General features: G+C 59.8%; 1 protein-coding gene across 2 annotated transcripts; it reads right to left on the bottom strand.

Moving 5' to 3' along the window:
* Nucleotides 1-5,401: 5,401 nt before the first annotated feature.
* On the bottom strand, nucleotides 5,402-12,051 carry SCARA3 (scavenger receptor class A member 3). 2 transcript variants are annotated; one of them, XM_064146806.1, is made up of 6 exons: nucleotides 11,737-12,051; nucleotides 10,543-10,602; nucleotides 10,356-10,475; nucleotides 9,782-9,880; nucleotides 8,323-9,366; nucleotides 5,402-6,197 (listed from the first exon to the last, which is right to left on the bottom strand). In XM_064146806.1, the coding sequence occupies exons 1-6, from the start codon at nucleotides 11,741-11,743 to the stop codon at nucleotides 5,758-5,760; spliced, it is 1,770 nt and encodes a 589-aa protein (XP_064002876.1). In that variant the 5' UTR covers nucleotides 11,744-12,051; the 3' UTR covers nucleotides 5,402-5,757. The 2 variants fall into 2 exon arrangements, with proteins under 2 accessions (XP_064002876.1, XP_064002875.1); XM_064146805.1 differs by having other exon boundaries at nucleotides 10,543-10,599.
* Between the last annotated feature and the right edge of the window lie 1,142 nt (nucleotides 12,052-13,193).

Raw genomic sequence — 13,193 nt, 5'->3', positions numbered from 1 at the left:
AGTGGAGAGGTGATGGTCCAGAGAGTGTGTCCTTGGGTTGGCTCTGGTGAGGGTGAACAGCATGAGGCTGGGGTTGAGAAGATAGTCTAGTTGGAGGGAGATAGCTGTGGGGGGAGGGATGGGCTGGCTTTGGGAGGGGTGGGCTGGTTTGGGGGGAGGATGGGCTGGTTTAGGGGGAGGGATGGTCTGGGGTGAACAGCATGAGTCTGGTTTTGGGAATATAGTTGGAGATGGTTTTGGGGGGAGGGGTGGTCTGGTTTGGGGGGAGGATGGTCTGGTTTGAGGGTAGGATGGTCTGATTTAGGGGGAGGGATGGTTTGGGGTGAACAGTATGAGTTTGGTTTTGGGAATATGGTCTAGTTGGAGGGAGGTAAGTGTGGGGGTAGGAATGGTCTGGTTTGGGGGCAGATGGCCTGGTTTTGGGAGGGATGGCCTGGTTTGGGGGGCAGATGGCCTGGTTTTGGGAGGGATGGTCTGGTTGTAGAGGGGAGGAGGATGGTGGCCTTGCACCCTCTTGCTGCTCATGTCCTGTCTCAGCTCAGGCTACTGTGACCCTGGGATGCCTTCAGCCAGTACCATCCCATGTTCTCTGCAGTGTCCTGCTGGTTTGGGGCGGGGGCTGAGATGGGGTTAAACCACCCCAGAGCCGATGGGGAAACTGAGGCACGGTGCAGTGACTGGTTTTGTTCCTCTTCCCCTCCAGCTGAGCCTGGCAGAGGCAGGGTGGAAGCCAAGAGGCTCCTGTGGGGCAGGATGATGGGTGAGGAGCTGGGGTAACCCCATTTTGCTGCCAGGTCCCCTCCTTCCTGCCATCAAAGAGCCCTTTCATGGGAGGAGGGTGTTGGCTGGTGCCCTGAGCACTGATCCTGAGCCATGCTGCCATCAGCAACGCCCATGGCTGCAGCCCTGCAGCTGCAGACTGTTGTGTTTGGCCATGGTGCCTGTGCAGCAGCTCCAGTGTCTTCTGGTGTTTATTGGTGGGTGATGTCCCCTGTGTCTCATGGATCCTGGGCACTGATGGCCATGGAGTTGTGTGTCCCCAAGTACCCTGTGATCACTGCCATGAGGCCACATGTTCTGTGCATGGCTGCCCTTGGGACATGTGCCCTTGGGCACCCTGTGCAGCAATGCCCATGGGGCATCCATTGTGTCCCTGGGCCTTCTCTGCTTTGTTGTCCAGTGGGGCCACACGTCCCCAGCCACCCTCTGCATAGCTTGCTGTGGGCCACATGTCCCCAGGCAGCCTGGGCATCAATGGCCATGGGCTCCACATATCCCCAGCACCCTGTCATAAAATCATAGACTGGGCTGGGTTGGAAGAGACCTCCAAAGGTCATCCAGGCCAACCCCCCCTGCAGTCAGCAGGGACATCTTCCACTAGATCAGGTTGCCCAGAGCCCTGTTGAGCCTCACCTTGACTAGCTCCAGGGATGGGGCCTCAACCACCTCCCTGGGCAACCTGTTCCAGTGTTCCACTGCCATCACGGTAAAGACTTTGTTCCTAACATCCATCACTGTCAACCCCCTCAAGCACTTTCTTCCTGGCTGCCCACAGGTCCCATCCCCCTGGGCACTCTGTCCAACACTGCCTGGGGCAGGAGGTGCTGGATCCACTCCACCCTTCCCCACAAGGCAGGGATGGTGGGAAGCTACCCTGCTCCCTTCCATGCCCACCTCATCAACGGGCAGCTGCCAAGAATAAGCCCCTGGAAGGCGAGGTCAGCACTTAGCCACCCAACCCTTCCCCCTCCTCTGCTCCTCGTTTGTTTGTTAATCCTCCTCGCAGCTCTGAAATCCAGCCCAGACTCACCACCCCTCGGAAAGTTCAGCTGTGGAAGGGGCAGGGCAGCAGAAGTCCTACCCTTGCACATTTTTGGCAGGCCCCAGGGAGGAGGCAGCTGCCCAGCTGCAAACACTGGCACAGCTGCTGCTGCTCTGATGTGCTTCCCGGCCAGGTGGGCACCAGCTTTCTGCAGACACAGGGCTTTGGGAAGGGCTGAGGGGGTCAAGGGCAGGGGGTTGGAGTGTGGCTGGCTCCTACCTGGGGGAAACTGAGGCAGGGTATCTGCTGGGTGCTGCAGGTTGGTGGGCCAGAGGCAGCACCCGCTTGTGGCACACACACCCTGGGCAACACCCGTGGCTGCTCTCCTTTGCAGGGTGCTCATGACCCAGGTAGGTTTGCAAGGTGTGATTTTCCCACTCCAGCACCAGGCAGACTTGCAGGGTGCCAACCTTCCCTGCTCTGGCATCAGGCAGGTTTGCAGGGTGCCCATGTTCTCCATTCTGGCACCAGACAGGCCCACAGGATGCCCACCTTCTCTGCTCTGGCATCAGACAGGTTTGCAGGGTGCCCATCTTCCTGCTCTGGCATCAGTCAGGTTTCAGGGTGCCCATGTCCTCCATTCTGGCACCAGACAGGCCCACAGGATGCCCACCTTCCCTGCTCTGGCATCAGACATGTTTGCAGGGTGCCCATGTCCTCCATTCTGGCACCAGACAGGCTGGCAGGGTGCCTACCTTCCCTGCTCTGGCATCAGACAGGCTCACAGGGTGCCCACCTTCCCTGCTCTGGTATCAGGCAGGTTTGCAGGGTGCCAACCTTCTCTGCCCTGGCGTCAGGCAGATTTCAGGGTGCCAACCTTCCCTGCCCTGGCATCAGGCAGGTTTCAGGGTGCCCATGTCCTCCATTCTGGCACCAGACAGGCTGGAAGGGTGCCCACCTTTCCTGCCCTGGCATCAGGCAGGCTCACAGGGTGCCCACCTTCTCTGCTCTGGTATCAGGCAGGTTTCAGGGTGCCAAACTTCCCTGCTCTGGCACCAGGCAGGTTTCAGGGTGCCCATGTCCTCCATTCTGGCACCAGACAGGCCCGCAGGATGCTCACCTTCCCTGCTCTGGCATCAGGCAGGTTTCAGGGTGCCCATGTCCTCCATTCTGGCACCAGACAGGCTGGCAGGGTGCCCACCTTCCCTGCTCTGGCATCAGGCAGGTTTCAGGGTGCCCATGTCCTCCATTCTGGCACCAGACAGGCTCACAGGGTGCCTACCTTCCCTGCTCTGGCATCAGACAGGCTCACAGGGTACCCACCTTCCCTGCTCTGGTATCAGGCAGGTTTGCAGGGTGCCCACCTTCTCTGCCCTGGCATCAGGCAGGTTTCAGGGTGCCAACCTTCCCTGCCCTGGCATCAGGCAGGTTTCAGGGTGCCCACCTTCCCTGCTCTGGCATCAGGCAGGTTTCAGGGTGCCAACCTTCCCTGCCCTGGCATCAGGCAGGTTTCAGGGTGCCAACCTTCTCTGCCCTGGCATCAGGCAGGCTCACAGGGTGCCCACCTTCTCTGCTCTGGCGTCAGGCAGATTTCAGGGTGCCCACCTTGCCTGCTCTGGCACCAGGCAGGTTTCAGGGTGCCCATGTCCTCCATTCTGGCACCACACAGGCTGGCAGGGTGCCCACGTCTCACATCCCAGCAACGTTTGCATCCTGTCTCTTGCCACCACCTCAGGACTGAGGTACCCTCCCAGGAGTCCCCCCAGTGGGGCTCAGGGCTTTCTCCTGCCCACCCCACCCCATACCACAGCAGGATGAAGCCAGCCCTGTCTGGGCAGCCTGTGCCTCATCTGTGTAATGAGTTGCCAGGTCTCGGTTCCTCCCAACACCCCCTTCTCAGAGGCCCCCACCCTCAGCGCTGCCCCTGCAGCCTCCAGGCAGGGCTGAGGCCGTGGTGGATCATGTTAACAACCAGCCCCGGGGCTGCTTTGGGGATGAAAACAGGAAACTGCTTTGCCAACAGCAATAAACCACCAGGCTGGGTGGATCCCCAGCCCGGGGCAGGGCACAGGTCTCCCGGAGCTGGGGCACTCTCCAGACGGAGAGGATGGAGATAGTGGGGCTGGCTGCTGTGCCCACAGCCACCGTGGTCTTGACACCACAGTCACTCTCTCTGGCAACAACTTCCTCCTACCACCCAGCCTAGACCTCCCCTGGCACAACTTGAGACTCTGTCCCCTTCTTCTCTTGCTGCTTGCCTGGCAGAAGAGACCAACCCCCCCTGCAGGGGATGCTCTGGTGAGGTCCCAGCATGGCAGACCTTGGTCACAGCAGCTTTGGCTCATGGAGGAGGTGGCACCATCCTTTTAACCCTGTTGGCCTGTCTGAGAGAGTACTGGGGTAGGAAGGGACCTTTCAAAGCCATCAAGTCCAACTCCTCTGCATCCAGCAGGGCCACTTTCAAATAGAGCTGATTGCTCACAGCCCCATCCAACCTGGCCTGGATGGTTGCCAGGGGTGGGCATTTACCACCTCTCTGGTCAGCCTGGGCCAGTATCTCACTACCTTCATAGTGAAGAAATTCTCCCTTGCATCTAATCTCAACTTCCCCTCTTTAAAGCTGTCACTCTTCGCCCCATCATTCCATACCCTCACCAAAAGTCCCTCTCCAGCTTTCTTCTGGGGTCCACTTCAGTACCAAAGGAGTGCAATCAGGTCTCCCTGGAGCTTTCTCTTCTCCAGGCTGAACAATCCCACCTCTCTTAGCCTGTCCTCACAGCAGAGGGCTTTCACAGAATCAACCAGGCTGGAAGAGACTCCAAGCTCAGCCACTCCAACCTAGCACCCAGCCCTGGCCAAACAACCAGACCATGGCACTAAGTGCCTCAGCCAGGCTTGGCTTCAACACCTCCAGGCACAGAGACTCCACCACCTCCCTGGGCAGCCCATTCCAATGCCAATCACTCTCTCTGACAACAACTTCCTAACAACATCCAACCTAGACCTCCCCTGGCACTACTTGACACTCTGTCCCCTTCTTCTCTTGCTGCTTGCCTGGCAGAAGAGACCAACCCCACCTGGCTACAGCCTCCCTTCAGGGAGTTGTAGCCAGCAGTGAGATCATATCATCATTGTGGCCTCTTCCTCTGACCCTGCTCCAATAGGGGCAGATCTCTCCTGTGCTGAGGACCCCAAAACTGGATGCACCACAGCAGAGGGGCAGAATCCCCTCCCTCGACCTGCTGACCACCCTGCTTTGAATGCAGCCCAGGATGCAGTTGGCTTCTGTGCTGTGAGCACACATTGCCAGCTCCTGTCCAGCTTTGCACCCACCAGCACCCCCAAGTCCCTCTCCACAGGACTGCTCTCTATCCCTTCAACCCTCAGCCTGCTCTGACACTGGGGGTTGCCCCAATCCAGGTACAGGACCCTGCACTGGGCCTTCTTGAACCTCAGGAGCTTCACATGGTCCCACTTCTCCAGCTTGTCCAGGTCCACCTGGATGGATCCTGTCCCTCAGGCATGCCAACCACACCACTCAGCTTGGTGCCATCTGCAAGTGTGCACCCCACCACTGGCTGTGGCTCCTCCTCTGGTGCACCCCTGTGCTGCCACCCCAGCATCCCCAAGTTCAGGAGCTGCCTGTTCCCACAGAGCTTTATTGTGCCAAGAGTACATGGTGGGGGACAGTGCAGGGTTGGGGGGGACAGACACGAAGTGGGGCCAGAGGGGGGGGCAAGGGCACAAACCAGCTGCACCCCATCCCACAGGGACTCCCCACCCTGGAGCTGGCAGCATCCCTGAGAGCTGGGGACCAGCCCCAAACCCTTGCACTAGGGCGGGGGCAAAACACACACAAGGGAACCCCTCTGCCCCCCCCTCCTGCAAGGCTCAGCCTCACACCCCTGCAGGGGATGCAGTGGAGGGGTCTGGAGGAGTAGCAGTGGGGACCCCAGTTTGAACCCACTGCCCTGATAGCCTGGCAGCAGTCTGGGTTACTGTCCTGGGGGGCCAGGGGGACCTGGTAGCCCTGGGGGGCCTCGTAAACCAGGGTCTCCCTTGGGCCCCATGGGGCCAGCCTGGCCTGCAGCCCCCGGGCTCCCAGGGAGTCCTGGCTCGCCCTGTGGGCCAGGGGGTCCCAATGGCCCAGGTCCTCCTGCTGGCCCTGGAGCACCAGAGTCTCCCTTGGGTCCTGCCTGTCCCTGGGAGCCAGATTGCCCATAGCTGCCCTTGGCACCCTTGAGACCAGGGAAGCCTTTCAAGCCCAGGGGCCCCCTCTCACCCTGGGGACCAGGGTATCCTGGGGGGCCAGGTGGTCCCTGGGGTCCTGGTGAGCCCAGGCTGCCCATGTCGCCCTTCTCTCCTTCGAGTCCTGGAGGGCCTTTGATGCCCACATCGCCCTTGATGCCACGGGGGCCTGGGAGACCTGGAACACCTAGGGGAGAGAGGAGGGGGTCAATGGAATGCAGAGACCATGTCAGGGTCAGGGCACCACAACGAGGAGAGAGGGAGACATCCCAGCCCTGCAGACCTTGCTGAGAGAAGGATCAGCTGAGCCCAAGCAAATGTGGTTACCAAGAGGCTCCACACTTTGTGGTCCATGGGAAGCTCTGTGGAGCTGGAACAGCCTCGGTGCTGCCCAGGGTGGATGGAGATGTCCTCAAGCCACTAAAGCCACGAGGAGAAGCTTTGTGGCCTCTAGTTAAGGGTCAGCCATACCCTCTTCTGCTAGGACCAGCAAGAGGGGCCATTAGCATCAGTGACAAACAAAGGACAAGGGTCACCTTGCCAATGGGCCTGTCCCCACACACAGGGATAGCTCTTCATGCTGAGTCCATGCAGCTCCATCCCCAGGGCACCTCTACATCCATGGACAGATGGATGCCTTCCTGTGCATGCCAACACCATGCTGGCCTCAGCACTCATGGTTTGGGTTCCTTCACAGTGCAGGACACACCCAAGAAGCCCAGATCTAACCATAGAATCATAGAATAGAGTCATAGAATGGTCCAGGACCTCAAGGATCATCCAGCTCCAACCCCCCGCTGTAGCCAAGGACACCCCCTACTAGAGTATGGAATTAAACAACCCCCAGACTGCCTTCCCGACGTGCCTGGCCCTAACCCATGCCCAGGCAAGACTTAAGCTGTGCCCACCAGGCTCACCTCACCTCATAAGACCATAGAATGGTCTTACCAGGTCTAACCATAGAATCATAGAATCGAATCATAGAATGGTCCAGGTTGAAGGGACCTCAAGGATCATCCAGCTCCAACTCCCCACCATGGGCAAGGACACCTCCTACTAGGGCATGGAATTAAGCATCCCCCAGACTGCCTTCCCGACGTACCTGGCCCCAACCCATCACCAGGCAAGACTTCAGCTGTGCCCACCAGGCTTCACCTCACCTCATAAGACCATAGAATGGTCTTACCAGGTCTAACCATAGAATCATAAAATAGAATGGTCCAGGTTGAAGTGACCTCAAGGATCATCCAGCTCCAAACCCCCACCGTAGCCAAGGACACCCCCTACTAGAGCATGGAATTAAACAGCCCCCAGACTGCCTTCCCAACGTGCCTGGCCCCAACCCATCACCAGGCAAGACTTAAGCTGTGCCCACCAGGCTCACCTCATAAGACCATAGAATGGTCTTACCAGGTCTAACCATAGAATCATAGAATAGAATGGTCCAGGTTGGAAGGGACCTCAAGGATCATCCAGCTCCAACTCCCCCACTATAGGCAAGGACACCTCCTACTAGGGCATGGAATTAAGCATCCCCCAGACTGCCTTCCCGATGTGCCTGGCCCAAACCCTTGCCCAGGCAAGACTTAAGCTGTGCCCACCAGGCTCATCTCATAAGACCATAGAATGGTCTTACCAGGTCTAACCATAGAATCATAGAATACAATCATAGAATGGTCCAGGTTGGAAGGGACCTCAAGGATCATCCAGCTCCAACTCCCCACCATAGCCAAGGACACCTCCTACTAGGGCATGGAATTAAGCAGCCCCCAGACTGCCTTCCTGACATGCCTGGCCCCAAGCCATGCCCAGGCAAGACTTAAGCTGTGCCCACCAGGCTTCACCTCACCTCATAAGACCATAGAATGGTCTTACCAGATCTAACCATAGAATCATAGAATAGAATCACAGAATGGTCCAGGTTGGAAGGGACCTCAAGGATCATCCAGCTCCAACTCCCCACCATAGGCAAGGACACCTCCTGCTAGGGCATGGAATTAAGCAGCCCCCAGACTGCCTTCCCAACGTGCCTGGCCCCAACCCATCCCCAGGCAAGACTTAAGCTGTGCCCACCAGGCTCACCTCACAAGACCATAGAATGGTCTTACCAGATCTAACCATAGACTCATAGAATAGAATGGTCCAGGTTGAAGGGACCTCAAGGATCATCCAGCTCCAATTCCCCACCATAGGCAAGGACACCTCCTACTAGGGCATGGAATTAAGCAGCCCCCAGACTGCCTTCCTGACGTGCCTGGCCCCAAGCCATGCCCAAGCAAGACTTAAGCTGTGCCCACCAGGCTTCACCTCACCTCGTAAGACGGTGATGTTCTTCAGCATCTTCCCGTGCTGGACATCCACCACCTTCATCTCCTCCATGACCATGGAAAGGTTCCGGACGTCGAAGTCCAGCCGGGCGCTGAGCAGGCTGTAACTCTCCCGCAGCAGGTCGGTGGTGCCCTGCACCAAGCTGAGGGACTTGTTCAAGTAGTAGAGCTCCTCGGCGTGCGCGTGGAAGCCCAGGGTGCAGGAGAGCCGCACGTCGTCCAGGTAGCGCAGCATGCTGTGGACGTGGCTGTCGGTGGCGTTGATGTTGGCGAAGATGGTGCCGATCTCCACCTCGTGCGAGCTCATGCGGCCCTCCAGGCTCTGGAAGCGCTCGGCCGTGCGGTTCTCCGCGTAGCCGCGGTGGTAGCGCAGGTCGTTCACGTTCTCCTCGTGGTCGTCCAGAAAGGAGGAGACGTTGTCCAGCTGCAGCTGCAGCCCCATCACCTGCAGCACCAGGTCGTGCATGCTCTCCGAGTTCTGGCTGACCTGCCGGGCCGCCGCGCCCGCGCTGCCTTGGATGCTCTTCAGCAGCTCGCCGGTCTTGGCGGAGGTGGCCCTCAGCCCGCCGAAGAGGCGGGTGTAGTTCTGCCACTCGGTCACCAACTTCTGCAGCGTCAGCGTCTCCTCCTCCGCCTTCCTCTGGATGACCTGGATCCAGTCGGAGGTTTGCCCCAGGGTGAAGTTCATCTGCTGCACGGCCGCTCGCACGTCGTAGCGCTCCTGGGCCAAGCCCTTGAGGGAGTTGTCCAGCTGGGAGGTGACCACCTGCCAGCCCCCGACCTGGGCCAAGAACTGGCCCAAGCTTTCGTTGACCTGCCGGATGGAGGAGGAGCAACTGTCCACCTCTCTGGTGATCTTGTTGCTGGTGGAGGAGAGCTGGCTGTGGGTCTGGGAGGTCCGATCGAGCAGGATTTCTTGGACCAAAAGCATCTTCTGGATCTCCTCCAGCTCACCCTGCAGCTTGGTGATCTCCTGGCCCAGCTGTCCCGTCTCATGGCAGAGGGAGCAGTTCCCTGAGGTCTTCTCATCTGGAGGAAGGGCAGAGGGGGGCTGCTGTCTCACTGTCCCTCAGTGGGCCTGGTGACCCTCCTGCAGACTGGAGAAAGGAGCCTCACCATAGCCTGTCCTTGCAGACCCTGGAGATGGGCACCACAGAGCTGTGGCTGGCATGACCCTGATGCCACCAGCCTGCAGCACCTCCTGCCCTCATCCTGCTCCTACAACCTCTGTGCAGCAAGCTCTCCAAAAAGCCAGACACCACCAAACACACCAACCCCACCCTTAGGGTCATCCCAAGTCATCATGCAGTCATCCCTACCCCACCCCAAATCCTGGGAGATAAGTGGCTGCGTGGGAGCTCCAGGACCTCAAAAGTGGGGACGCTTCAGCACCAAGCAGCTGAGCTCCAAGGGGGATCCCCAGGTACAGGCACAAAACGCTCACCCAACCCTTGAAGATCCTCTTGGATGGATATGATCTTCTTCTCGTAATAGGTTTGGGCCGAGCTGATGTTGTTGGAGATGGAGTCAACCTTCTTGAACACTGTGGAGGAAAGGTGGAGGTCAGGGAAGATGGCAGGTGCCAAGACATGACTGTCCTCCACACTTCCCCTCTGGGCTCATCCCCTGGTAAGGAAGGTGGACAGGCTGGGTGGCTCCACGGGGTGGGTATCTCTGGGGGCTTTCAGGCTCAGGCCTTGGTTATGGTCTGCTAGCACCTCCAGGGGCCAGCCCTGGGGAGCATCTACCATCAGGCCATCACCTGAGCCTGGGAGGCTATTTCCTGCCCTTGGAGGTAACAGGGTGGCAACCTCTGGGCTCTGAGGTGGTTTCTGAGGGGGTAAAGCTATCCCCCAGCAAGGTGGCATCAGACACAGGGTCCCACATGCATCCCAGGAGCTGGTCGGGGGGGGAGATGGATGCTCGTCTCCATGCCTGGGTGCTGAAGGTGCTTTTGGGGAGCCCCAGTGTCCTCCAGGAGGGCAGGTGCTGAACTTTCCAACCCTGCCCGTGCTCACCCAAGGCAGCCAGCACGGTCACAGCCACGATGAGGAGGGCAGAGAAGATGTAGAGGACTTTAACAGCTGTCTGGAGAGAGATGTTCTTCTGGCAGCGGCTGCAGTTGGTCCGTGCCCTGCCTGAGCGCAGAGAGGGAAGGATCAGGCCCTGCCACAACCCCAGCCCACCCCACAGGGATGTCCTTACCACTGGGTCGATAGCTGAAGGTCGGCATCTCCTCTTCCTCTCCTCCTGCTGGCTCCTCTGCTGAAAGCCAACACAGCAGGGACCTGAGCTGCCTGCCCTTTCCTGCTCCCAGCCCCAAGGACGACATTGGCCCCAGGGGCACCAAGGACACACAGTGTCACCTGCCACCGCCACAGAAAAGACAGAAAGCCACATGGCAGCCACCACTGTCACCCTCAGCTTGCCCAAGCCCAGTGGCACCAGCCTGTGAGGCCGTGGACCTGCAGCACTGCCTGCTTCTGCAGGGCTCGGCTGGGACCTTTCCAATCCAAGACCACAACCGTGGGTAAATTTGGGGATAGTTGGCCAAAAGGCAGGTGGTAGAGAAGCTGACAGCTCCTGCCTTCCAGCCCTGAGGGGCTTTGTGGAGTCACTGCCCCTAATGCCACCCCATCCTGGGACCCCCATTTGGGCAGGGGGAGGGGGGAGGGAATTTGGGATGCTCCTGGCAGGGTGGAAAGGATCCCACCAACGGCCCCAGCACAGAGAATGAGTTCAGCACCAGGACCCGACCCAGAAGAACCTTGAGATAGGTGGATGAGGGCTCCCCCCCTGGCTCCACAGAGCTCCCCGGGAGCTGTGCCATGCCCCACAGCCCCCCCCCAACACCACCCTCTGCCTCGGGCATTCCTGACTTTCTCACCAGCAGAAGATTTTCCACCTGGAGTCGCTCCGGAATGACCACACAACCCACATCCCTTGCTTTATACCACCCGGGCTCCCCCCAGAAAAGAGGGGGAGGACGACACATGGGGACAGGAGAGGGGCTGCGGGCGAGGGATGGAGGCAGCTGCGACTCCTTTAGTCCTCCCTGCCACAGCCCTTCGCTTCTTGTGCCCCACAGTTCGCTTTTCTGCCCCAGGAGATCAACAAGTGGTGGGCTCTGAGCAAGCTGGGAGCACCGGACCCCACCCCAATCCCTCCTGCCCCCTCCCTCCCCCCGCCACCCATCTGGGGCTCGTGGCCGAAGCCGACTCTGCCCCCGGGTACGAGGTGATGCTGCCCGCGGGGTGCAGGGATGCGGTGGCATTCGGGGGGTTGCCGGCTGCCCCCCAGCTCTGCCCCCCACTCCAGCACGGTCGTCCTCTCTTCTCCCCCATGCCACCGGCCCCGCTCTTCTCTCCACGGCTCCAGCTGCCCTCCCCCCCCACTCACCTCTCATAGCCCCCGAGCTGGCGGGGGGCAGCGGGCGCGACCCTGCCCCGTCCCGGCCTCAGCGCCCCGGTTCCCGCATCCGCCCCGCCGCGGCTCTTCCCGCTGCAGCCTCAGCAAGCGGCCAGCATGGCCGAGGCTGCTCCCCGCCGCCGGCCCCCCGCTCCCAAAACTTCCTGAGGAGCCTTCAGAAGCAGCCAGGGCGGTGAAGCATCCCCGGCACTGCCCTCTCACCCATGGCCGCTGCCCAGCCGGGGTGGGCGAGCGGGACAGGGGGGCTGGCACAGCCTGCCCGGGGTTGGAAGCTTGGCCGCTGGCCACCTAAAGGCGAGGCGCTGGGAAATGTGCTGGAGAAGAAAGGCTGCTCCCCGCCCTCCTTCCCTCCAGCCCTAATGAGTACCAAATGTCTGACCGACGCCGCGCACGGCCCTGCCAGCCTGGCTCAGCTGCGCTTGGGCAGCCTGGGGGCTGGGGAGGGACGTCCTGGGCTGGAGGAGATGGGGCACAGGAGCCCCAAAACAACTCCTGTTCCCTCAGCTGCTTCTCACAAGGCTTGTGCTCTAGACCCTTCATCAGCTTTAGTGTCCTTCTTTGGACATATGCACAGGCTCACAGGGCGTTAGGGGTTGGAAGGGACCCGAGCAGATCATCCAGTCCAACCCCCCTGCCACAGCAGGACCACACAATCTGGCACAGGTCACACAGGAACACATCCAGACAGGCCTGGAAAGTGCCCAGAGAAGGAGACTCCACAGCCTCTCTGGGCAGCCTGTGCCAGTGCTCTGGGACCCTTACAGTCAAGAAGTTCCCCCTTGTGTTGAGCTGGAACCTCCTGTGCTGCAGCTTACACCCATTGCTGCTTGTCCTGTCAATCCAAGGTCCAAGGACATGGGGGCTCAGGAGGTTGGCTCCAGGAGGGGCTGGAGACAGGACTGGGAGCTTGAGTATTTGAGTCTGGGGTAGGGACATGAGAAGATGGATCATGCTTTGGACCCATGGATCTGGGTAAGGTATGTGGGAGATGGGTCTGAGGTCCTGAGTCAGGCCCCTGGGTCTGGGTCATGGACATGGACACATGGCTTCAGAGTCCTGGATCTAGCCCCTGCAGTGTGCTGCAGTCTGGGGCCTGAGATTTAACCTCATGAGGCTCAACAAGACCAAGTGCAAGGTCCTGCAGCTGGGTGGAGGCAATGCCAAGCAGAAATGCAGGCTGGGCAGTGAGTGGCTGGAGAGCAGCCCTGAGGAGAGGGACTTGGGGGTGCTGTTGGAGGAGAAGCTCAGCAGGAGCCAGCAGTGTGCACTTGCAGCCCAGAAAGCCAAGCAGAGCCTGGGCTGCAGCAGCAGAAGTGTGGCCAGCAGGGCCAGGGAGGGGATTCTCCCCCTCTGCTGTGCTCTGCTGAGACCCCACCTGCAGTACTGCATCCAGTTCTGGAGCCTCTATTCCAAGAGGGCTGTGGAGA

The sequence above is a fragment of the Pogoniulus pusillus genome, chromosome 7 (assembly GCF_015220805.1).
Source record: "Pogoniulus pusillus isolate bPogPus1 chromosome 7, bPogPus1.pri, whole genome shotgun sequence".
Classification (NCBI taxonomy): domain Eukaryota; kingdom Metazoa; phylum Chordata; class Aves; order Piciformes; family Lybiidae; genus Pogoniulus; species Pogoniulus pusillus.
The sequence above is the reverse complement of the archived record's forward strand: the minus strand, read 5'-3'. Positions and strand labels throughout refer to the sequence as shown.